General features: G+C 44.9%; 1 protein-coding gene across 3 annotated transcripts in view; it reads right to left on the minus strand.

Moving 5' to 3' along the window:
- ppfibp2b (PPFIA binding protein 2b) overlaps positions 1–26843 on the minus strand; it is a 299033-nt gene that overhangs the window by 51228 nt on the left and 220962 nt on the right. For all 3 annotated transcript variants that reach the window (XM_078220899.1, XM_078220900.1, XM_078220901.1), the window contains 2 exons: positions 13581–13692; positions 3599–3631 (listed from right to left, as the gene is read on the minus strand). In XM_078220899.1, the coding sequence (XP_078077025.1) occupies positions 3599–3631; positions 13581–13692 (145 nt within the window). The remainder of the gene's footprint in view (positions 1–3598; positions 3632–13580; positions 13693–26843) is intronic.

The following is a 26843-nucleotide window of genomic DNA, read 5'->3' on the forward strand; positions in this document are numbered from 1 at the left end:
TCTACAGTTCTGTCTGCTCTGGTGGGATGGAGATTGGAACGATAGAGGGTAATGAACCACACAGGCCAACATCTATTTTGCTAAGATTCTAGCTAGACCCTGAAAAATGATGGAATAAAAATAAATCGATTCAATATTTAAAATATTTTACAAACACATCATAGAATCCCTACTGTGCAGGAGGCCGCCATTTGGCCCATCGAGTCTGTACCGACCATAATCCCACCCATGCCCTATTCCCACAACCCTCACCTACCCAGCTAATCCCCTTGACACTTCAAACAGTACTCATAGAATCCCGACAGTGCAGAAGGAGGCCATTCAGACCCTCGAGTCTGCATCAACCACAATCCCACCCAGGCCCTATCCCCGTAACCCCACATATCTACCCTGCTAGTCCCCCTGACACTAGGGCCAATTTAGCATGGCCAACCAATCTAACTCGCACATCTTTGAACTGTGGGAAGAAACCAGAGCACCGGGAGGAAACCCATGCAGACACAGGGAGAATGTGCAAACTCCACATAGACAGTGACCCGAGGCTGGAATTAAACCCAGACCCCTGGTGCTGTGAGGCAACAGTGCTAACCACTGTGCCACTATTATTAGATAGATGTTTGGAAAACTATTCTGCCTCCACATTGTGGCTAAGGGTGACACAATAAATGCTGGCCTTGTCGATGTTGCCCACATCACATGAATGAATAAATTGAAACAAAATTCTAACCACCTTTTGAGTAAATATCATTTTCCTATTTGGCCTCATTATAAATCTGTTAAAACTTTATTATTGCCTTGTCAAACAGCAGAGGCAACAAACATTTGCCTTTTGTAACCACTATGGTTTTGAAGCCCTCTTTCAGATTGTCTTTTAACTTTAATTCAAAGTGAAATAATGTGCCTGTTATTATCCCAGAGATAATCCCATTGACCAGTTGAAGACGCTTGGGGAGCGGGGGGGGGGGGGGGGGGGGGGGGGGTGTGTGGTGGTATTGAATGGTTTCCTCCTGTTCCTGTGTTCCACAAATCTCCCCGTGGTTTGTATCACATGAGGGTAAGGGAGCATTAAAGCTTTCTACAGTGACTGAACAAGGCACCGGGTGAGGGAGCAGGAGGGAAAGGGAATCGAGAAGGACAACATGCCACACAAATTTTGAGAAGAACAAAAGGACAAGTCTGGCAATTTAAATATGTATTTGCATTGCAAAATTGGTCTCTTTTCCCTATTCATCACAACATGGTAATGTTTTTGTACCTCAACCTTTTTGCTCTCTTTCCCATGAACAATGACTTTATACTGAGAATAATGCCCAACTTAAAATTAAAAATAGTTCAATATTTCACAAGGTGACTGAAAAGACAAATTCTGTTTTTGGGAATCAGACTTTATGTCTAAAAGGTTGCATGGGATTCTGTGCGCTTGTAATTAGATCCAGAGTTTTTATATGTTATGTTTTCATTCAGGGTGTGGGCGTCGTAATAAATGTGGCACAGATAGAGTAGACAGGGCAGTAGGTAGGGTAGACAAGAAGAAACATTTCTCCTTGGTGCAGGGATCAATGACCAGGGGGCATACATTTCAGGTAAGGGGGCAGGAGGTTTAGAGGAGATACGAGAAAAACATTTTCACCCAGAGAGTGGTGGAAATCTGGAACTCACTGCCTGAAAGGGTGGTGGAGGCAAAGACCCTCATAAAATTTAATTAGTATTTAGATGTGCATTTGCAATGCCAAGGCATACGAGGCAATGGACCAAATGCTGCAAAATGGGATTAGAATAGTTAGGTGATTGTGGTTTTTTTTTAACCAGTGCAGACCTGATGGGCTGAAGGGCCTTTGCTGTGCTGTCGACCTCTATGACTCTCTGGAATTTATTGCATTCACATAGGATTACACAGAATATGCAGCACAGAAAAGGGCTATTTGGCCCAATCAGTTCATGTCAACATTTGTGCTCAAATAAAGACTTCTTTCTCATCTAACTCAATGAGCCATAATCCTCCATTCTTCTGTACCTTTTGTGGTAATCTGACTTCCCCTTAAATGCATCTATACTATTCACCTCAACTCCCCCATGTGCTGGGTGGTAAATTCCACATTCTCACCACTCTTTGGGTAAAGATGTTTCTTCTGAATTCCCGATTGAATTTCTTGGTGCCATCTTGTATTTTGATGCTCTTCTCCGTAAGAAGAAGATTCTCTTTCAGCATCTACTCTATCGCAACCTCTTCATTTTAAATCTCTCTATTAGGTCAATCCACTGTCTTTTCTTTTTCAACGGGACCTTGCCTGTTCACCCTTGCCTGACAGATATACCCCTACATTCCAGGTATCATACCCCTACATTCCTGTAATCCATCCCAAAGTATCCTGAACAAATTCTGATGGTGAGGTGTGTTTAGTACAACTGTGTGTCTTGCTAGGCACTTCAAAGGGCAGTCAAGAGTAGGCCAGATTATAATGACCTAAACTGGGTAGGGATGGTAGGTAGCCTTCCCTAAAGGGACACTGATGAACAATTTCGGTTTTTGTGACGGCTTCCTGGTCACTTACTTCGTATTTCCAGATTTCTTTTCAACCCCAATTCAAATTCTTAAACTATCATGGCGGGGTTATTAGCCCAGACCTTTGTAACATAGTCACTGCACAGCTGTAACTCTAGAAGAAACCAGGTTATGTCTTGATAGAGGAGTTTAGAGAAGTGACATTGATGATGACAGTCCACTGTCTTGCTTGATGAAACAACATGTAAACAGCAAAGTACAAAGCATCTTCAGGCCAATAACATTTACAATAAAATATCGCCATGCATTCGCCACTGCAGGTGTGGACGCTCCACATCCCACACCACCCCTCCCCCAACCTCCCCAACTCCATAATACGACTCAAATCCAACACTCCACACTCCTAACCTTCCCTCCCCACTCCTAACATTCCCTCCCCAACCATCCCTCCATCACCAAATCCATATCCCAACAATTCTCTCCCAACCACCCCTCTCCAACCCCAACCTTCCCTCCCCCTTGCCATATCTATACCCAACAATTCTCCCCAACCATTCCCCATTACCAAATCCACACCCCAACAATTCTCCCCCAATCATCCCTCCCTCCAAATCCACACCCCAAGAATTCTCCCCAACCCCAACCATCCCCCATTACCAAATCCACAACCCAACAATTCTCCCCAACCTCCCCACCCCATAATACCACCCAAATTCAACATTCCACACACCTAACCTCCCCTCTCCAACCCAGACAATCACCCCATCACCAAATCCACAGCCCCAACAAATCTCCCCACAACCTCCCCTCCCCATACCACCCCAACATCCCACCTTCAATTTTCCCTCCCAACTCACTTCCATCCCCAGTCTCCTAAAACGTATACACCCCCGACTCCCCACACCTCCATACTCCAGTCCTCCACTCCACACTCTGACTCCCCACCCCACACCCCCAACACCCCATCCTGACCACCCCACACCTCCCCTCAACCTCCCAAAGACATCACTCAATCCCACCAAACACCCCCCACCCAAACCTCCACATCCTCTCAGCACTCCCCCACCTACCCTCAACAAAGAGGTGAAAGCTTACGTTTTTCCTTGAGCCTTCTCCTATACATGTCCTCTATGATGCCACAGGTGAACAGTGTAAGGAGGAAAAGATCAGAGTGGGCAAAAAGCAAAGATTAAAAGTTGAAACCACAAACAGGGAAAATTAACCCGGGGTGATTCCGCGACCATGTGCTGCTGGTGGAGAGACAGCCATGTCCTTGCTGAGGGGGGCACCCTCCTCGGGAAATCTGAAGCAGGCCGCCTGCCATTTCTTCCCCTAAAGGGCACTCCCCAAATGACCTGCTCCACAACGGCAGCTCCTGGTCCCAGAATCACTCCAAAACACCTTGAAAGGAATTGCTTCATTCATTTTATCACTGTCCCACTCAACAACAGAGTCTTCCATTTAAGAATCAACGTTGCCAATTCATCACTAACAGCAAAAGTTTCTAAAATATTTTAAATAATTTTGCACTTCTTATCTTGGTTGAGCATTCCTCCTGCAGGTCTTAAGCTATATATATATAAAATACATATAAATATACATATATATAGGCCAGCAGGTGGATAAGCAGATACTGCAGGGTAAGGCTATCATGGGATATGCAGCAAAAGTGGGTGAATGGAATTGAGGTGCAGACCAGCCATGATTGAACTGAACGGTGGCACTTGAAAAGCCTAACCTAGACCAAAATCTCCCAAATGGTATCCCATTTTAAAACAGAAACTTGCATCTATACAGCACCTTGAATGCAATAAATTGTCCCAAAGGTGCCCCAGACTTTGTGTTAACAAACACAATTTGACATTGTGCCACTTGTGGAGATATGAAGGTAGGTGACCAATGGCTTCTGCAAAGAGATGGGTTTTAAGGAGCATCTTGAGGAGGAGATAGAGGGATAGGGATGTGGAGAGGCTTAGGGAGGGAATTCCAGAGTTTAGGCCCCAGGCAGCTGAAGGCACAGCTGTCAATGTTGCAGTGATCAAAACTGGGGATGCGCAAGAGGCCAGAATTAGAGAGGTACAGAGATCTCAGAGCACTGTAGGGCTGGATGAGGCTAGAGATAGGGAGAGAGGTTCCAGAGTTCCATTTAATGTTGTACAGTGCGATTTGACTGTGATTTTTTTCTATCTCCTGGTTTTGGCAAATTCTATCAGAATTTACAGCTTTACTGAAACAGTACGACTGCACAGATAGCACTGCATTGTGTCGATCTCCACCTAGAAATCATTAAAAGTTAGTGGAGAGGTACAAAATAGATTAACAAACATAATGGAATGTTGGTTTACATCTGAGGGGTGGAAGTTATGTCATGGTTATGAAAATCCCCGGTGACAGCCCTTTTCAAGTACTGTGTTCAGTTCCGGATACCACACCTCAGGAAGGATATATTGTCCTTGGGTGCAGCGCAGATTTCAGCTGAATGACAGTGGGGTAAAGGTTCAAAATAGAGGACAAGTTGCATAGACTTGGCTTGTATTCCCTCTAGTATAGGAGATTAAGGGATGAACTGTGGAAGGCACGCTGCCACAGTGGTTGGCACTGCTGCCACATAACGCCAGGGATCCAGGTTCGATTCCCAGCTTGGGTCACTCTCTGTGTCTGCATGGGTTTCCTCCGGATGTTCCGGTTTCCTCCCACAGTCCGAAAGATGTGCTGGTTAGCTGCCTTGGCCAGGCTAAATTCTCCCTCAGTGTACCTGAACAGGCACCGGAGTGTGACAAGGCGATTTTCACTGTAACTTCATTGCAGTGTAAGCCTACTTGTGACACTAATAAATGAACTTAAAAGCTTAAGATGATGGCACTGATTTGATAGGGTAGAGTTCAGAACAAGGGATCATAACCCTATAATTATAACTAGGCCAAACAGGGCTGATGTCACTTTCCACAAAATGGGCAGTGGAAATCTGGAATTCTGCCTCTACGAAAAGCTGTTGGGGGCTGAGTATCAACCCCCAAACTTTTCAAACCTGGGATTGATAGATTTCTGTTGGGTAAAAGTATTAAAGATGATGTGGAGATGCCGGTGTTGGACCGGAGTGGGCACAGTAAGAAGTCTCACAACACCAGGTTAGAGTCCAACAGGTTTATTTGGTCGCACGAGCTTTCGGAGCGCTGCTCCTTCCTCAGGTGAGTGGGCTATTTGGAATCACGAGCTTTTGGAGCGCTGCTCCTTCCTCAGTGAGGTATCCCCCCTCACCTGATGAAGGAACAGCGCCCCAAAAGCTCGTGATTCCAAATAAACCTGTCGGACTTTAACCTGGTGTTGTGAGACTTCTTACTAAGAATATTAAAGGTTACAGACCCAAGGTAGGTAGATGGATTAAGGTATGGATCAGACGTGAGGATCAAGTGGTTTCCTCCTGTTCCCAAAGGCTTAGGTTCTTTTAAGGTGTTACAACTGTTACATTACCGTCCAAAAGTTGTCACCTGGCTGAATTTCTAAGATCCTGACACACTTTCAGTTAATGTTAGATCAATCGCAATTATCATCACTCAATCAATGACACAATTCCTTTAAGGTTTTATAGAACTGTAGCAGATTTCAAGGATAAGCCAAATAAAAGCAAAATACAGCAGACGCTGGAAATCTGAAATAAAATCAGAAAATGCTAGATAAAACTCAGTAGGTCTGTCAGCATCTGTGAAGAGAGAAACACAATTAACGTTTCTGTAGAAGGGTCACATAGACCTAAAAGGTTAACTGTGTTTCTCTCTCCACTGATGCTGCCAGGCCAGCTGAGTTTATCCAGCATTTTCTGTTTTTGTTTCAAAATAAGACAACCATGCAGATGTACCCAATGCCTTTAAGAGGCAAGTATCATGACATTGAAAATAAGAATGATTTTCGCATTTATCTGGGGCTTGATTGCCCCAACCAAACATCCCAAAGTGTTTCATATCCAATGAATAGCTTCAAGGTGCAGTGACTGTCTTGATGGAGGTGAACTGATGCACGGCAGAATCGCACAATCGATCAGTAACTGATACAGCACATGGTCGGGAGGATTGTTGGACAAGAGAATTAGGGGGCGACCCCTCCTTGTCCTTCTTCAGACACTTGCATGATACATTTTCCCTTGGGTCAGACACAGGGCAAAGTTCCCACCACTGAACCACATCAAGCTGCTTTAGCTCAACTTTGAAACGCATTCCATCTTAACTTTCCCTAGCTTTAAATCGGGTGCTGCATTTATCCACCAAATAAACAATGATTGCACGCCAATCGTAGATTATTGGCTGCGAAGAACTTCGGCACATCCTGAGGACAGGAAAGACATGGAACATCTGAAAAGCAGAATACTGCAGATGCTGGAAATCTGAAATCAAAACAGAAAATGCTGGAAAGACTCAGTGGAAGTACAAATACTCTGCGGGAACAGATTCATGTTTCAGGTTGGTGATCCTCCAGGATCATCCTCAACACCGGTGTCCCACAAGGCCCCCTATTATACTCCTTATACACCTATGACTGTGTGGCTAAATTCCCCTCTAATTCGATTTTCCAGTTTGCTGATGACACCAATGCAGTGGGTCGGATCTCAAACAATGATGAGACAGAGTAAAGGAATGAGATAGAGAATCTGGTGAACTGGTGCGGCAACAATAATCTCTCCCTCAACGTTAACAAAACGAAGGAAATTGTCATCGATTTCAGGAAGCGTAAAGGAGAACATGCCCCTGTCTACATCAATGGGGATGAAGTAGAAAGGGTCGAGAGCTTCAAGTTTTTAGGTGTCCAGATCACTAACAACCTGTCCTGGTCCCTCCATGCCGACACTATAGTTAAGAAAGCCCACCAATGCCTCTACTTTCTCAGAGGACTAAGGAAATTTGGCATGTCAGCTACGACTCTCACCAACTTTTACAGATGCACCATAAAAGGCATTCTTTCTGGTTGTATCACAGCTTGGTATGGCTCCTGCTCTGCCCAAGACCGCAAGGAACTATAAATGGTCGTGAATATAGCCCAATCCATCACGCAAACCAGCCTCCCATCCATTGACTCTGTCTACACTTCTCGTTACCTCAGCAAAGCAGCCAGCATAATTAAGGACCCCTCGCATCCCAGACATTCTCTCTTCCACCTTCTTCCATCGGGAAAACGATACAAAAGTCTGAGGTCACGTACCAACCGACTCAAGAACAGCTTCTTCCCTGCTGCTGTCAAATTTTTGAATGGACCTACCTTGCATTAAGTTGATCTTTGTCTACACCCTAGCTATGACTGTAGTACATTCTGCACTCTCTCATTTCCTTCTCTATGAACGGTATGCTTTGTCTGTATAGCGTGCAAGAAACAATACTTTTCACTGTATGTTAATACATGTGACAATAATAAATCAAATTTTGCATCAGGACTGGGAAATTTTAGTGGCACAATGGGATTTGAGCAAGTGGGTGGGTGGGATGTGAGTTAAAGGGCTCTGATAGGGTGGAAGACTGGAGAGATTGAAGGACAGAAGGAATGGTGAGGGAGGGCAAGGAAAGAAACAAAGAACAAAGAAAAACAAAGGACAATACAGTAGAGGATCAGACCCTTTGGCCCACCAAGCCAGTGCCGATTCCAAATCCTTACTTAGATCCACTACTTATTGCGCATACACAGTTACTATCACTCCATTCAGCTCCCATTCATGTGTCTATCAAAATACGTCTTGAATGTTGCTAATGTGCCTGCTTCCACCACCTCCACTGGCAGTGTGTTCCAGACACCCACCACCCTGTGTGTGGAAAATCTTTCCTCGCACATCACCACTAAACTTTCCCCCTCTCACCTTGAACCTGTGCCCTCTTGTTTTGACACTTCCACCCTGGAAAAAAGCCTCTTGACTATCCACCCTGTCTATAGAATCATAGAATCCCTACAGTGCAGAAAGAGGCCATTTGGCCCATCGAGTCTGCACCAACCACAATACCACCCAGGCCCTACCCCCTTCCCCCTACATATTTACCCACTAATTCCTCTAACCTACGCATCTCAGGACACTAAGGGGCAATTTTTAGCATGGCCAATCAATCTAACCCGCACATCTTTGGACTGTGGGAGGAAACCGTCTATGCCTCTCATAACTTTGTAGACCTCTGTTACGGTGAGAAACACAAGATGTGCCGAGGGCAAGTGTGCTGCTATCGGAGAACAACAAAAAAAGAGAGAAAATTTGAAACAAAAGAATGGGAAACAAAAGGTGGGGCAGAGTTTAAATTCTGAAATTGAACTGAATGCCAAGCCCAGAAGGCTGCATGCTGAGTCCTTAAACTTCCAAACTAGTAACCCTGACCATCTAGCAGGGCCAAGGCAGCAGAGACCTGGGAACACCACCACCTGCAAGTTCCCCTCCAAGCCACGCATCATCCTGACCTGGAGCTATACTGCCATTTCTTCAATGTCGCTGGGTCAACATCCCAACGGTCTGGGGCGGCACGGTGGCACAGTGGTTAGCACTACTGCCTCACAGCGCCAGGGACCCAGGTTCGATTCCCGGCTTGGGTCACTGTCTGTCTGGAGTTTGCACGTTCTCCCTGGGTTTCCTCCAGGTGCTTCAGTTTCCTCCCACAGTCTGAAAGACGTGCTGGTTAGGTACATTGACCCGAACAGATGCCGGAGTGTGGCGACTTGGGGAATTTCACTGTCACTTCATTGCGGTGTTAATGTAAGCCTTACTTGTGACTAATAAATAAACTTTAACTTTATTTTTCCTCCCTAGCAGCACTTGTGGGTGTACCTACACCTCAGGGAGTTGCAGCAGCTCAATAAGGCAGCTCACCACCACCTTCTCAAGGGCAATTAGAAATGGGCAACAAATGCTGGCCGAGCCAGCGACACCCGTGAAAGAATTTTTAAAAAGTGTACATTGAGCTTCACTGGAACAATACAGCTAAGGACAGAGCTGAACATCTGAATTGGTTTAACTGCCCTTACAGCTTGTGGGTTCAATGCACTGTCCAGTGTGGATCTAAGCCTTACATAGGAGCAGGAGCAGCCCATATGGCCCACTGAATCATCTCTGCCATTAAACGGGATCATGGCCGTGTTTTAGACTCTCCGCCTAGAGGAAATTTCTCGACCCTTGCCAAGTCTCTCAGTATTTTATACCATTCAGTTAGATCACCGCTCACTCTTCTGAACTCTGGGGAACATACTTGTCCACTCAATCTCTCCCAATTGGACTTTCCCCTCATCCACAGGAACCAATCATCATTGCACTCTTTGTAAGGAAAGTATGTCCTTCCTTTGGTAAGGAGACCCAAACTATAAACAGTACTCTATGTTTTCTCTCGCCATGGTTAGTGCTCACTGAACAGCTGATCTGAAGCATGTGCCTATTAACCTAGAATCATAGAATCCCTACAGTGCAGAAGGAGGCCTATTTGGCCTATTGAGTCTGCACCGACCACAAACCCACCCAGGTCCTTACCCCGTAACTCCACTTATTTACCCTGCTAGTTCCCCTGAAACTAAGGAGCAATTTAGTTTGGCCAATCAACCTAACCTGCACTCCTTTGGACTGTGAGAGGAAACCGGAGCACCCAGAGGAAACCCACGCAGACACGGAGAGAATGTGCAAACTCCACACAGACAGTAATCCGAGCCCGGAATTGAACCCAGATCCCTGGCGCTGTGAGGCAGCAGTGCTAACCACTGTGCCACCCCTGCTGAAACTCAGTTCTGACTCCTTACTTCTGATCCCATCAGTCAGATTTGAGCCCTGGTTTTGGAAATGACAGATCCAACGTGCAACACGTTACTTCTTCCAGCACCTCCTCAAAACATTTGTTGATACACAGCCCCATTAAAACTAGGGTAAAAGAAGGATATGTCGAAGCTACCACATGAGTACAAAAGGTAAAGATAATGTCGCCATTGTCCCAGGTGACCACAGACTGCTCTCCCCTTTGAGGAGGGAAGCTTTTTGATTTATTGTCACATGTATTGGTATACAGTGAAAAGTATTGTTTCTTGCATGCTGTATAAACAAAACATACCGTTCATAGAGTTAACAAGGGAGAAGGAAAGGAGGGGGTGCAGAATGTAGCGTTACAGTCATAGCTAGGGTGTAGAAAAAGATCAACTTAAGATAGGTCCATTCAAAAGTCTGATGGTAACAGGGAAGAAGCTGTTCTTGAATCGGTTGGTATGTGACCTCAGACTTTTGTATCTTTTTCCCGATGGAAAAAGGTGGAAGAAAGCATGTCTGGGGTGCGTGGGGTCCTTGACTGTGGCCATGATTTAACCTGAGGGTCACTACACCTCAGGTGAGGGGCAAGTTTGGGAACTGCAATAATACACACATTGGCAAAGGAACAATGAAACATAATTCACATTTCTGCTGAACACATCTTTTGCTTTTCTACCTGTCCCATCACCACTCCCTCTGAAATTGCACCACGAATCCTTTTGTCATTTAATCTCTCCTGAGTGCCAATATTATTTTTTCCCTTTTGTTCTTTTTCCCCATCCTTCCACCATCCCCAGCTTAAAATCTATCACATTTCTAACTCTGCCCCGTTGTCTATCTGAAATGTTAATTCTGGTGTCCTCCCACCACAGATATTGCGTGCTCTGCTGGGCATTTCCAACATTCTCTGTTTTCATTTACTGAAATAGAATAGTCAGATTTACTTATACATCCGGCACGATGGCACAGTGGTTGAGGTGGCACAATGGTTAGCACTGCTGCCTCGCAGTGCCAGGGACCCGGGTTCAATTCTGACCTCGGGTCACTATCTGTGTGGAGTTTGCACTTTCTCCCCGTGTCTGCGTGGGTTTCCTCCGGGTGCTCGGATTTCCTCCCACAGTCCAAAGATGTGCGGGTTAGGTTGATTGCCCATGTTAAACTGACCCTACTATCAGGGGATTAGCAGGATAAATATGTTGGGTTACGGGAATAGGGCCCGGGTGGGATTGTGGTTGGTGTAGAATCGATGGGCTGAATGGCCTCCTTCTGCGCTGTAGGGATTCTATGCTCCCTGGTTTCACACTGTTCCACAGTTTTGTTCCCTTTATGCAGTTTTCCCCTCGATAACAGTGCTAATCGTTGATGGCGGCAAAAGATTTGAAAGGTTAAAAAAATTCATGGAATATAAATGTTTATTCTGGAATTTAAATCCACAAGGATTTTTGAAAAAGTCACATTCCTGTCTAATGAGGAAAAGCAGTCTTGGTTCAATCCACCCCACCTGTGTCTGACTCGTATTCTTCATGCAAAAGGATCCACGGTGCAACAAGCGTTAAACTGTTATGGTGCCCATCTCGGTGCCAAGTGAGTTAAATTGAAGAAAGGTAACTGCACTGGTAAACGTTTGTTTTCCAAAGCTGCAGAACCTTCACTGATCACCCTATCACAGAAAGGATATTATTAAACTAGAAAGAGTGCAGAAAAGATTTACTAGATTGCTACCGGGACTTGATGGTTTGAGTTATAAGGAGAAGCTGGATGGACTGGGACTTTTTTCGCTGGAGAGTAGGAGGCTTAGGGGTGATCTTATTGATGTCTATAAAGTAATGAGGGGCATAGGTGAGGTAGATAGTCAACATCTTTTCCCAAAGGGAGGGGAGTCTAAAACTAGTGGGCATAGGTTTAAGGTGAGAGGGGAGAGATACAAAAGGGACCAGAGAGGCAATTCTTTCACACAGAGGGTGATGAGTGTCTGGAACGAGCTGCCAGAGATAGTAGTAGAGGCGGGTACAATTCTGTCTTTTAAAATGCATTTACAGTTACATGGATAAGATTGGTATAGAGGGATATGGGCCAAATGTGGTCAATTGGGACTGGCTTAATGGTAAAAACTGGACGGCATGGACAAGTTGGACCGAAGGGCCTGTTTCCATGCTATAAACCTCTATGACTGTGACCCTATCCTGTCTGCCTGCCTGCAATATTCTTTCGCCATTGAACTCCATGGGTCAGATGAAGAAAAGTATCTATGTTAGACAAGTTACCAGAAGTATTATAGACTGGTTTAGGCGAACAAAATTAGGTGGATTTGACCAAATGAACCCTGACAGTTCCTAGTATGATTCCTGTCCTTGCTAAGGTAAGTGAAGCAGGGGACAATTGCGTCCTGGGCTCACTAATTCTATTAAAATGAGATGCAAAATATATATTTAAATATTATAATCAGCCTTGCACCCTTTTTTGGGCGCGAGGCTGATCGCGCCGGAAATCTGGTGCCGGTAAGATTGCGAGGGGCAAGAAATAGGCACGAACCTGGTTTTTCGGCTCTCGCGATCTTACCAGCATGCCCCGCCCATTGACCAGCGGGACGAGAAGGTAGGATCGCATCTATCCTCCTCCCCAGTGTCTGATCAGCTCTTGTAGAGACAGTATTTATATGGTTGGTCCAATTAACATTCTGGCCAGTTTGCCTCATTATTAAAGCAAGTGTCTGCCTCTCAGGTAGAGGTAAGTAAATCCATGTTACTGGTGGGGAGATCTATCTCCCTCATGTCCTGAGCAACATTTATCATTCAACCAATATGACTAAAACAAATTGTCTGGTCATTTACACCATTGCTGTCGGTGGGACAAATTGTGTGCAAATTGGCTACTGCCTTTCCCTACAAAAGTACTTCATTGGCTGTAAAGCACTGTGGGATGACTTGAAGTCATAAAAGGTATGATATAAATGCAAGTCTTCATTTTACAATGTGGCTAAATAAATGGGCCACAGACGCAAGAAGCCTCATATATAAAATCCTCAGCCAGCCGGGCACTAACACCATGGAGGTAACAACCCATCACAGTATCCCTGGGGGTTAGAATGGAAAGAAAGTGCATTGAAGGAACATATTTACAGGGCTATGGGGAAAGGGGAGAGTGGTACCAGTTGGCTGGTGCTACTAGCATGGATACAACGGGCCAAATGGACGACTTCTGTTTATCATTCTATGATTCTACAATTCCGTGACTTGAAACGTTGTCTTTGTTTCTCTCTTCATGGAGGCTGCCTGACCGGCTGAGTACTTTTCATTTATTACCTGATACAACTCAAATTTGGTTGATGTTGATTCCTACCTCTGTCCGAGCTGTCACTCTGTACAGAAGCTCTGGAGGAAAGCTGGCTCTGTAAGCGCTCAATTTCAATATCTTTTACTGTCAACTGTTCCTGAAGATTTTCTATTTCAGCCTGAAGATTGAAAGAAAAATCAAAAACATTAATCAAATCAAAACATCAAACTTATTTCCAAAATCAGCCACTTCCTAACAAACTTGTCTCATGTGCTTTCATTGAAAAAATACTATTCTCAAGTATGTGTCAGAACTATCTGCACAAGGTTGGGCCAACGTGAAAACTGACTGCGTCTTAAATGTAATTTAGAATACAAAAGCAGGGATGTACTGCTGAGGCTTTATAAGGCTCTGGTCAGACCACATTTGGAATACTGTGAGCAATTTTGGGCCCTGTACCCAAGGAAGAATGTGCTGGCCTTGGAGAGGGTAGTCATGATGTGGAGATGCTGGCGTTGGACTGGGGTAAACACAGTAAGAAGTTTAACAACACCAGGTTAAAGTCCAACAGGTTTATTTGGTAGCAAAAGCCAAACAAGCTTTCGGAGCTCCAAGCCCCTTCTTCAGGTGAGTGGGAATTCTGTTCACAAACAGGGCATATAAAGACACAAACTCAATTTACATGAATAATGGTTGGAATGCGAATACTTACAGCTAATCAAGTCTTTAAGATACAAACAACGTGTTCTGTTCCAAGGCAGCCTTCACAACACACGACGGCGCAGTCGCTGAGCAGAAACTGATAGCCAAGTTCCGCACACACGAGGACGGCCTCAACCGGGATATTGGGTTCATGTCACACTATTTGTAACCCCCACAGCTTGCCTGGACCTGCAGTTTCACTGGCTGTCTTGTCTGGAGACAATACACATCTTTTTAGCCTGTCTTGATGCTCTCTCCACTCACGTTGTTTGTATCTTAAAGACTTGATTAGCTGTAAGTATTTGCATTCCAACCATTATTCATGTAAATTGAGTCTGTGTCTTTATATGCCCTGTTTATGAACAGAATTCCCACTCACCTGAAGAAGGGGCTTGGAGCTCCGAAAGCTTGTGTGGCTTTTGCTACCAAATAAACCTGTTGGACTTTAACCTGGTGTTGTTAAACTTCTTACTTGGAGAGGGTCCAGAGGAGGTTCACAAGAATGATCCCAGGAATGAAAAGTTTGACGTGTGATGAGTGTTTGAGGACTCTGGGTCTGTACTCGATGGATTGTAGAAGGATGGGGTGATCTCATTGAAACTTACAGAATATTGAAAGGCCTGGATAAAGTGGACTTGGGGAAAATGTTTCCATTAGTAGGAGATACTAGGATCCAAGGGCACAGCCTCAGAGTAAAGGGACGACTCTTTTGAACTGAAAAGAGGAGTTTCTTCAGCCAGTGGGTGGTGAATCTATGGAATTCATTGCCACAGAAGGCTGTGGAGGCCAGGTCATTGAGCACATTTAAGACAGCAATAGGTAGGTTCTTGATTGGTAAGGGGATCAAAGGTTACAGGGCAAAGGTGCGAGAATGGAGTTGAGAAACTTATCAGCCATTATTGAACGGCGGAGCAGACTCGATGGAGCGAATGGCCTAATTCGGCTCCTATGTCTTATGATCTATGGTCTTAAATAGAGCACCCTCAGTGCAAATCAGAAATACTCAGGATGGGAAGGTGTTTGGATTCTCTAAACAATAAAGATCAGGCCAACCACAAAGGTCGAAAAGCGATGATAATGATGAAACTTGGTGCAGGACATGTAAAGGAGAAAGAAGAGGCTGATAAAAACAGTTTGCAGAGAGTAGAGTTGAAAGACAGAGGGCAAAATGTAAATATATCGTGGAGCAGTTGTTGAAAGGGGCACTGGGACAGGTGGGCACAAGAGGGGAAAAAGGTAGGCGGGACAGTGGGGGAGTAAAGAGAATTGGAGAGAAGAGGGCATGAAGGAGACACTAGGCCGAGAAGAGGAGGCAGAAACAGGAAGAAGGCAACAGAGTGGACCCATGTTCTTCAGCTCACGGCAGTGAACATTTGTGTCTTTGTGCTTACTACCATTGCATCACAGTTGAGTGTCACCAAATTTTATTGACCCTGAACGGGAGAATCTACACATCATTACAGACATGCTCACAAAGCGTTCAAACTCCATAATACCAGAGCCTGTGAGCTTGCTTAGTTGAACCTTTAAATGATTGGATTGGAAGGTTCCAGAAATTGTCCAGTATTTGCAGGAGGTTATGACAGACAGTTACATTATTGAGCTGAGTTTATAAGCTCATCACACTGGCAATGACTCCAGATTCCATGTGACACTTCTTACCGACAGTTACTCTCCCTCCTACAAGCAAAGACTTAAAAGCCCAACCTTGAGGACTCCAAATCAGCAATTCTCAATTTGCCTCATCTTTTCCCCCACTCCTTACAACACTGGTTCCCAGATGTCCCCCGGCTCTTCACTCAGGCACTGTGATAAACCTATTGTCACGAACACTTTGGCTGGAATCTTACCATCCGCCTGCCACGGGAATCGGAGCGGGTGAGGGGTGGACCATGGGAAGGTCCATTGACCTCAGGAGGGATCTTAGGGATGAACAAGGCCATAGCATTCCACCCTAAATCACAGAAAATGGTTCATCTTCAAGGACTAAGAACATTCTGCATGGACTCTGCCATCTTTTCTTTTCCCTTGAACTATCGGCTTTTAACATATAAAAATCAGAGCAGGAGGCGGCCCTTCGAGCCTGCTCCGCCGTTCATTTTGATCATGGCTGATCATCAAATTCAATATTCTGATCCCGTCTTCCCCTATGCCTGTGATCCCTTTAGCCCCAAGAGCTATATTGAAAGAAGCCTGATTAAAGTCTCTTTTATTCTGGGTAACAATAGCGAAGGTAAATAATTGCCATTTTGCTAAGTGAATGGAACTTTTAAACCAATCGTATGACCCGTGGAGTAATGGGGCGAGATAAACCTACACTCCTCCCAGCCCCGTCAGAACACTGTAGATGAACCAGGGCCAGGGAGAGGCCAGCCAGCTCCTCGAGCCTGTTCCACTATTCAAATAGATCATAGCTGACCTGGATCCTCACTCTATCTACATGTTTTAGTTTCATAACCCTTAATACTCTTGTTAAAAAGTTACTTTAGCTGCCTGTCTACCCTCAATCCATGAATCCACAGGCTTCAGGCAGCAAGAGGTACAATTAAACGAAAATTACACAGTAATTATTAAGATTTTTTAAAAATTGCAACATACTAGATTTAGCTTACTGGTTGGCACTCGTGCCTTTTAATCATAAGGCTGTGGGTTCAAGTCCCACTCTGGAGACTTCAACACAAAATCCAGGCTGACACACACAGTGAAGTCTTGAGTGGAGTGCTGTACTGTCAGAGGTGCTGTCTTTTGATGAGACATTCAGTTGAGAACCTGTCGGTCTGCTTAGATTAATGGAAAAGATCCCATGGCACTATTCCAAGAAGGGCTTGTGATTTCCCACAAGTGCCTTGGCTAAAGTTTATCCCTTGATCAAGAGATGATCACATTGCTGCTTTTGGGATCTTGCTGTGTACAAATTGTCTGCTGCGTATCTTATATTGCAACAGTGACCACATTTGAGAAGTACTTCATTGAATGGAAAGAGATTTGGGATAGCCTGAGTTATGAAGAGTCCTTGATAAATACAAATTATTCCTAAATTGGTCATTTTCTAATTGTTGTTTGTCTAACTGGCTCCAACTGCGGCTATTCTGATCGTAGCACATCCCTTTGAGTGTGGTTAATCCCTGGCCTCTTAGGCATTGTCTTTGTCATAGCGACTCTACTTACCAATGTCACAATGCCAGTAATAGCACATGCGCATGCAATCCAACCTGAATCATCATGTCCTGTACATGAACTTATGAGCACGAGGCGAGGAACGAGGTTAGTTCGACGGACCAAGAACTGAGAATTGGCCGGGGAACTCTTTTCCCACTGACCCAGATCTGATGGACCAAATTACCACCTTTGTTACCGTGAGTTTTTCTATGTTTCCATGTCTCTATGTTCTACGGAGATGGGTTGCCCAAATAAATGAGGTACGTGCACTTAGGCCACAAACCCTAAGACCAGCCTCCAATGCAAGAGTATTTTCTGCTATTCAGTGTTGCTGTGCAAGAAGAAACCTACAAGAGTATTTTCATTACAACATGCTGAGGAAATAAGAACAAGCCACCTTTCAGTTCAGAGCTGAAAGTGGACATAGAATCAGAGAAGCATAGAATTCCTACAGTACAGGAGGCAGCTACTTGGTCCTTTGAGTCTGCACCGACAACAACCCTGCCCAGGCATTAACCCTGTAACCCCACATATTTACCCTGCTAATCCCCGACACTAGGGTCAATTTAGCATGGCAAATCAACCTAATCTGCACATCTTTGGGCTGTGGGAGGAAACTCACACAGATAAGGGGAGAACGTGCAAACTCCACACAGACAGTTACCCAAGGCTGGAATCGAATCCGGGTCCCTGGCGCTGTGAGGCAGCAGTGCTAACCACTGTGTCGCCCACATGAGTTACAAGCCAGATTAAGAGAAGGAACCAATATATATCTCTTTTATTTTGGGGTACAAAGGAAATTAAAGTGTGTGGGGATAGTATGGAAGGTGTAGTTGAATCATAGAATCCTACAGTGCAGGAGGCGGCCATTTGGCCCATCGAGTCTGCACCAACCACAATCCCACCCAGGCCCTGTTCCCATAACCCCATGCATTTACCTCAGCTAGGCCCCCTGACACTAAGGGGGCTGATGATCAACAGCAGAACAGACTTGAAGGACCAAATCGCCTCACCCAGTTCCTATTTCTCATATAGCCTACTTTCCCAATTATTTCCATAAAGCTTACCAAACATGGAGCAACATGAGCCCCTTTAATTGGGTCAGTTCTGAAGTGTGCGAAATGATAACTGTTCTGCATCAACTGGATGCTGAAAGAGTTAAACCACAAACAACTTAAAGCACTTTGCTGAGCTGATGATCCACAGTTCTGGCAGAAAGTTACTGCATCGTCTATGATAGTATTATTCCTGTAATATTAGAGCAGGGCACTTGATATGCCATGTGGGAATATGGAATGCAGTCACACGCTTGAATCTGGTGCTGTTCAGCAGCTGGGAAAGCCATAATTAAATTCCAACACTGCCTCCTCTGTTAATCGCTGTGCTGTAACTAGCAACTTAATGTCACAAACAGCCCCGGTGTTAGGTTTGAAACAAAATCTTACAAATACCCTGCTGGCTTAAAATATTACCAGGAGCTCTCGAGGACCTTCTGATCTGAGCTGCTAACTGTTTGAGTCCCTTTAAGGCTAACGCCAGCCGTGGCTCAGTGGGTAACACCCTGCCCTTGGAATCAGAAGGATGTGGATTCAAAAGCCATCCCTGAGATTTGAGCGCACAATCCAGGCTGGCACTCCCACTCTAGTACTGAGGGGAGTGCTGCACTGTCAGCAGCGCAGCCTTTCCAACGAGACCGAATTAAACTGAGGCTCTGCCTGCCCTCTCAGCTGGATAAGAATTTCTCAGGTGAGTTGAGTTCTCCATGGTATCCTCAGCAAATATGTATTCCTCAATCAATTTCTCAAAAACACATGATGTAGTCATAGAATAGAATCATAGAATCCCTACGGTGCAGGAGGAGGCAGAGTGGCCCATCGAGCCTGCACCAACAACAATCCCACCCAAACCCCATCCCCGTATTTACCCCTGCTAATTCCCTTGACACGACAGATGATTTAGCATGGGCGATCACCTAACTCGCACATCTTTGGAGTGCAGGAGGAAACCGGAGCAGCCGTAGGAAACCCATGCAGACAGTGGACAGAGGCCAGAATTGAACCCAGGTCCCGGGTGAGGCAGCAGTGCTAACCACTGTGCCACCGTGTCGACTCAAGTCCTTACTACACTGCAGTTCGTGGGAGCTTGCTGTACGCAACCTTGCTGTTGCGTCTTTTGTCTTACAGTGACTCACTCCATTTAAGAAAAGATGTTTAACTGGCTCGAAAGGGCTTTGAGATGTCCTGGGTCATGAAAGGACTTTCTCTCTCACCCCAACATCAAAGATGCTGTTTAAAGATGTTATTTAAACCATGCCTTGACATTTACATCAATGCATTTATCCTAGTGAGAACAGCCTTCGTTAGCCCCAAGCACAAACAGTTAAACATGGCCATCTCTTCTATTCGGATGGTGTTTGGTGCAGAGCAACACCCTGCTGGGGAAGTATAAAGAGACCGAGCGAGAGTGTCCAACATGTTGCCTTATCTCTAATACTTCATCAGAAGGAGACGTCCTGAAGGAAGGCGGCTGGAGCTTCCTTTTAAAGCCTTTGAGAATCATAAAACAAAGCGGTGGGTGTTTGGAGTACAGTCAGGAAGCAACACACAACTGAAGTGGCTTTCATGAATAAACAGGTCGAAGAGTGGTTGACCACTTAACGGAATAGTATGATTTGGGGCGGGGCTGGTGGGGAAATCGGGATGGGACGGTACAGGGTTGCAAACAGTATAGCATATCACTGAGAACTGGGGCAAACCATGGGAGGGCACACATTCACAATCGTTGTAAAATCCCACTTTACCAGGTTAGCCTTGGATATTGACATTTTCATTTCCACCTCACCAAACAAAATGTTCTTCACAAAATAAAATTAGTGTAACCGCTGTAAGACAATGAAAAAATAATTCTGCCTTACTTTCTTCCCATAAACATACCATTGCAAACACATATACACAACACCAAGGAGAAAATAAAGTTAATCATCTGTTAGGTAGTTTTTGACCATCAAATGTTACGCTAAGTGCATCATACTTCCTGTTCATATTTATGATCCCAGAATCATTAGTGTTACATATTCACAAATCATTGATGACATATGGTTACAGTTTTCTTTGAAGAGGCTCAATAATTTGCCTCAGGCAAGGGTGATATAAACATGTCAATTTTTCTGATTTGATAAATCTCTTGTGCACCGTTAGTCCAACTTAAAGGACTCAATTCAAAATCATCATGAGAGTATGTTCTTCATAGAATCCTACAATGAAGAATCCTACAATGAAGGAGAAGGCCATTCAGCCCATCGAGTCTGCACTGGCCACAATCCCACCCAGGTCCCCATAACCCCATGCATTTACCCTAGCTAGTCCCACTGACACTAACGGTGGCACAGTGCCGTCTCCCATGATGCTTAGCCTGGTCTTCAGATTACTACAGCCTCACCTCCCTATGGCTGTGAACTCCTTCCATTCTGCAGTTCTCTGAGACTGTGCTTCTTCATTCTTTCATCTTCATTGGTCCACAATTGGGAGCCTCGCCTTCACCTACCTGGACCCCCAGCTCTGGCATTCCCTCCCTCAACCACTCTGCCTCGCTACACATCTCTCCGAATTTAAGTCACTCCTCAACACTGATCCCTTTAACCAAGGTCACACGCCATATATCTACTGCCTAACGTGGCTGGGTGTCAAATTTTGCTGGATAATAAGAACATAAGAACTAGGAGCAGGAGTAGGCCATCTGGCCCCTTGAGCTTGCTCCGCCATTCAATAAGATCACGGCTGATCTTTTCGTGGACTCAACTCCACTTACCCACCTGCTCGCCATAACTCTTAATTCCCTTACTGTTCAAAAATTCCTTGCCTTAAAAACATTCAATGAGGTAACCTCAACTGTTTCAATGGGCAGGGAATTCCAGATTCCCAACCCTTTGGGTGAAGAAGTTCTTTCTCAACTCAGTCCTAAATCTGCTCCTCCTTATTTTGAGGCATGCCCCCTAGTTCTAGTTTCACCTGCCAGTGGAAACAACCTCCCTGCTTTTATCTTACCTATTCCCTTCAGAATCTTATATGTTTCTAACAGATCTCCCCTCATTCTTCTGAATTCCAATGAGTATAGTTCCAGTCTACTCAGTCTCTCCTCATAAGCCAGCCCTCTTAGCTCCAGAATCAACTTAGTGAATCTCCTCTGCACTCCCTCCAGTGCCAGTACATCCTTTCTCAAGTGAGACCAAAGCTGTACACAGTACTCCAGGTGTGGCCTCACCAGCACCTTATACAGCTGCAACATAACCTTGCTGTTTTTAAACTCCATCCCTCCAGCAATGAAGGACAAAATTCCATTTGCCTTCTTAATTACCTGCTGCACCTGCAAACCAGCTTTTTGTGATTCATGCACAAGGACACCCAGGTACCTCTGTACAGCAGCATGCTGCAATTTTTTACCATTTAAATAATAGTCCATTTTGCAGTTATTTCTACCAAAATGGATGACCTCACATTTACTCCTAATTTGCACATAATGCTTCTGCATAGCATCTTGAGGTGCATTAGTATGTTTAAGGAACTACATAAACGCAAGTTATTCTAGCTCTGAATGGCAACTTATTCGCTTATGTTACGATTTAACGCAACTCCAATCTCTGGCAGAGAGTCATTGGCTATTTCTGTACAAATTTGGAGAGCAGAAATCAACTTATGAAGGGCTGAGAATTCCGGATCAACATTGTACCAGTACTCAGATGGTGACATCTTTCTAGGGAGTTAGTGTTGCATTTTCAGTAGTGTACTATTTCTTTGTTGTCTTCTGTGCAACCTGCACTCAATCTGACTTTAATATCATGCCCATTATTGACCTCCTGCACTCCCTATCTTTCAATTAACTGATTTTAAAATCCTCATCCTTGTCTTCAAATTCATCGCATTCTATTCCTGTCAGCCACTCCAGTCCTGTTTTTCACCCTCCATCCTCTTAAATTTAACCTTTTACATAATAACTGCCTTTCTTTATCCCAGAGCGTTCAGTTTTCTCTGCTCTCGTCTCTTGAATATCCTCCCTAAATTGCTTCCCATCCTCATTTCTTTCTCCATCTTTACAAACCATTCCATAATCCATCTTCTCAACCAAGTTTTCAAGTGCCAGCCCCATCTCTCACTCTATGGGTGGGGTTTTCCATCCCCTCCTGTGACGGGGTTTCCAGCAGCAGAGGCCTTTGGCCGCGAGTGGGATCCTCTGGTCCCGCCGATGTCTAAGCCGTGGCTTGTCCGTCCCACCAGCAGGGAACCCGCTGCCGGGGGTCACCTTCGACAGAACTGGAAAATCCCAACAGTGGAAAGGGCCGGAAAATCCCAGCCTCTGGCATCTTAATCCATTTTCCCTCATCTTCTCACCAGCCAATTCATTTTCAGGTGCATGTTGTTGTACAAGTGAATTGGGCCAACTTTGCTTTTGTTGCGTTTCTCCCTCGCATTTGTACCTACATCAGCACTTTCTCGTCTGCTGAAACATCCTTCAATTAAGGTTACTGGAAAGCCCAGCAGTAACTTACAACCTCACACCCAAACAGTATACCTGTTTGAGTTGAACATCTGCCAATCATTGAACCCACCCGACTTTCAGACCTTTTGGAATCAGTTCCGGATATCGGACTGAAGGAAGGACATCAGAGCCTTGGAGAGGGAACAGAGGATGTGGGAGCTTGGATACAGCAGCAACTGGAGAAGCTGTTTTGATGATTAAGTGGAGCTTAAGTGTTAAAAATCACAAAGGGTTTGACGAAGACAGGAAGGAACTCTTTCCGCTGGCCATAACCAGAGGGCGCAGATTTCATATCATGGGAATCACAGCACAGAAGGAGGTTATTCAGCCCTAATGTCTATGCTGACTCGCTGCAAATCTAATTCAGCTAGCTTTCTCCCTGCCTTTTCCCCATAGCTCTGTTCATTTTTCCTCTTCAGGTGATCAGGCGACACAGTGGCTAGCACTGCTACTTCACAGTCATTGTATGTGGAGTTTGCACATTCGCCCCGTATCTGCATGGGTTTCCTCCGGGGGCTCCAGTTCCCTCCCACAGTCCAAAGATGTGTGGGTCAGTTTGATTGGCCATGCTAAATTGCCACATAGTGTCAGGGGGACTAACAGGGTAAATGTGTGGGGCAACGGGGATAGGGGCTGGGTGGGATTGTGCTCGGTGCAGACTCGATGGGCCGAACAGCCTCCTTCGCCACTGTAGGGATTCACGATTCTATCCTTTGAAAACCATGACTGAATCTGCCTCCACCCACACTCTTAGATCCTAACCACTCGCTACATTAAAAAAAAGGTTTTCCTCATGTTGGCGCTTTTTGCAATTACCTGAAATTGGTGTCATCTGCTTCTGACTTTTTAGAATTCAAAATAATTGGGAAAAAAAAGATTCAAAGGGTATTTGAGAAGAAAAAATGGTTGTGATGTGGAATGTACTGCCTGAAAAGGTGGTGGAAACAGATTCAATTACAACCTTTTAAAAGAGAATTAGATAAATCGTTGAAAAAGATTTGTTTTTAAATCATTGGGCTTTGGAGGAAGAGCAGGACGGTGGGACTCATTGGATAGCTCTTTCACAGAACCAGCAGAGGAAATGCTACAGCAGATGACCTCCCCTCTGTGCCAGAAGATTCTACAAATAGAACCAAAATCAAGTAGGTCCCACAGCAAGTTGGAAGTTACTTTGCACATTTCAACAGGTTGTTTATGATTGAGTGTATGCATCGCCAAGTCTACGAAGTGTTGAACTGCTACACACACAACAATGTTGTTGGCTAGCTAGCTAGCTAGGGGGCAGCGCAGTGGGCAGCACTGCTGCCTTACAGCATCATTGACTCTGGTTCAATTCTCGGCTTGGGTCATTGTCTGTGCACGTTCTCCCCGTGTCTGCGTGGGCTTCCTCCGGGTGCTCCAGTTTCTTCCCACAGTCCGAAAGACGCGCTGGTTAGGGTGCATTGGCCATGCTAAATTCTCCCTCAGTGTCCCCGAATAGGCGCCGGAGCGTGGCGACTAGGGGATTTTCTCAGTAACTTCATTGCAGTGTTAATGTAAGCCTACTTGTAACACTACTAAATAAGCTTAAATTTAGCATTGTGTAATGGTGAACAGGCTCATTACAAATAGGAGACAACAGAGCTTTGATCTTCATTTTGATTAGCATGAAATGCAAATAGGTAGATGACAGCCGAGATGTCGAACAGAAAACAAATAACTCAACATTTCTGGACCCGCACACCACACCCCCGATGCTTCACGATTTGCACAACAGTATGTTTCAACATGGGGCGCTGATTAGTAAAAGAAATGGAGTGAGTGAGATATAGACAGCTAGCAGGATAGAAAGCCAGAACAACAGGAGAACCGCTTGTAAAATAGTGCGAGCAACCTTCTTCCGTCGGGAAAAAGATACAAAAGTCTGAGGTCACGTACCAACTGACTCAAGAACAGCTTCTTCCCTGCTGCTGTCAGACTTTTGAATGGACTTACCTCACACCAAGTTGATCTTTCTCTACACCCTAGCTATGACTGTAACACTACATTCTGCACTCTCTCATTTCCTTCTCTATGAACGGCATGCTTTGTCTGTATAGCATGCAAGAAACAATCCTTTTCACTGGATGTTAATACATGTGACAATAATAAATCAAATCAATCAAATGTTGTGTGTTCATCCAGCCAGCCAGGTGCCAATGCTTTTGGTGTCAGCCAAACAATATTAGTGAGATTTCCAACCTTGGAACAGGCAACCTAGCCTGGTCGGGGACAAGCAGGAGGTGGGTGTTTTGGGGGGGGGGGTGGGGGGAGAGCTGACAGAGTGTTACGAACTAATCACAACTATAGACAGACTGACACATTCAATTGTGTTCATCATATCCTGTAAAATCAATAATTACCAACATACTTTAAAATTGAAGGCTGAATCTTTAGAGATCATAAAGGAAAGGAATACGGAGTTATGGGGGAAGATCGGTGGGGTGGGATAAATTGCATAGCCCTTTCAAAGAGCTGGCAGAGGCATAATGGGTTGAAAGGCCTCCTTTTGTGCTCTAATACTTTGTTATCCAGGTTTGGAGCTTAACGAAGTGATGGGTAATATTCATGTCACCCAAGTGTCTGGTAATCATCGTTTCCAATAGGAAGGCGGCCATTAATCTCTGCATTGTCAATAACCACCGCCCCCCCCAGCATCAATATCATAGAGGTCGCATTTACCAGATGCCGTAGTGGAGCAGCCATATTCACACTTTGGCCACTAGCACAAGTTGGGTACTCTCTGGTGAATGGGCCCCTCAACGTCTGATCACAAGACGGGGGCAGCAGTGATAATTTAAATATTCAATACTATCCAGGACGAACAATTTCCCTCCATCAGCAACCGTGTCACTTCTCATTATCAACACCTCCATGTTGTCATTACATTGTCTTGCGTGGCTTCCATGGTCTCTCAGCTCAACATCCCCAGCTCCACAACCTTTTGAGATTTCTACACTCCTCCAACTCTAGCCTTTTGCTCACCCATGACTTGACTCCACCTTTGCTGTCCGTGTCTTCAGCTGCCTGGACATTTTCTCTGGAATTCCCTTTCTAAATCTCGAAGCTTCTTGACTTCTCTCTCCTTCTTTCAGATGCTCAATAAAACCTACCTCTTTGCCTAAAATTTAGGCCATCTGACCTAATATCTTCTGATGTGACTTGGTGCCAAATTTGTTTGATAACATTCTTTAGAAGCACATTGGGATGTTTTATCACATCAAGGGTGTTATACAAATGCAATTTTTGTCCACAGGATACACCCAGATCAACCCATCATGGTTCATCTAAATGCATGCTTGTCTTCTACAAATTCTACCAGAAAGGAAAACCAGGACAAGGACATGAGAACACCATCCTTTCCCTTACAGTCACACACCACCCTGGATGTATACCATCATCGCTTCATCGGCATGGGATCACTATTTGAATAGTATTGTGGGAGCACCATCACCACAGGACCTACTTTTGTTCAAGGGGTACTGTGCACAGTCCTCATCTCCACAGAACCATAGAAACGTTAGAGCACAGAAAGAGGCCATTCAGACCAGTGTGTCTGCACCGACCGAAAAATGAAAAAAAAAACAAGCTGCCTATTCTAATCCCATCTTCCACCAGCTGATCTATAGTCTTGCAGGTTACAGCACTTCAGGTGCAGATCCAGGTACCTTTCAAATGAGTTGAGGGTTCCTACCTCCACCAGCAAACCAACCAGCGAATTCCAAAAACCCATTACTCTTTGGTAAAGGAGTTCTTCCTCATGTCTCCTCTAATCCCTCTAAATCACCTTAAATCTGTGTCCACTGGTAATGACCCCTCCACGATGGGAAATGGGGCATCCCTGTCTATTCTCACAAGGCCCCCTCATAGTCTTGTACATCTCAGTATCCCTGTCTACTCGATCTGGGTCACTCAGTC

The sequence above is a fragment of the Mustelus asterias genome, chromosome 9 (genome assembly GCF_964213995.1).
Source record: "Mustelus asterias chromosome 9, sMusAst1.hap1.1, whole genome shotgun sequence".
In the NCBI taxonomy this organism is placed as follows: Eukaryota; Metazoa; Chordata; class Chondrichthyes; order Carcharhiniformes; family Triakidae; genus Mustelus; species Mustelus asterias.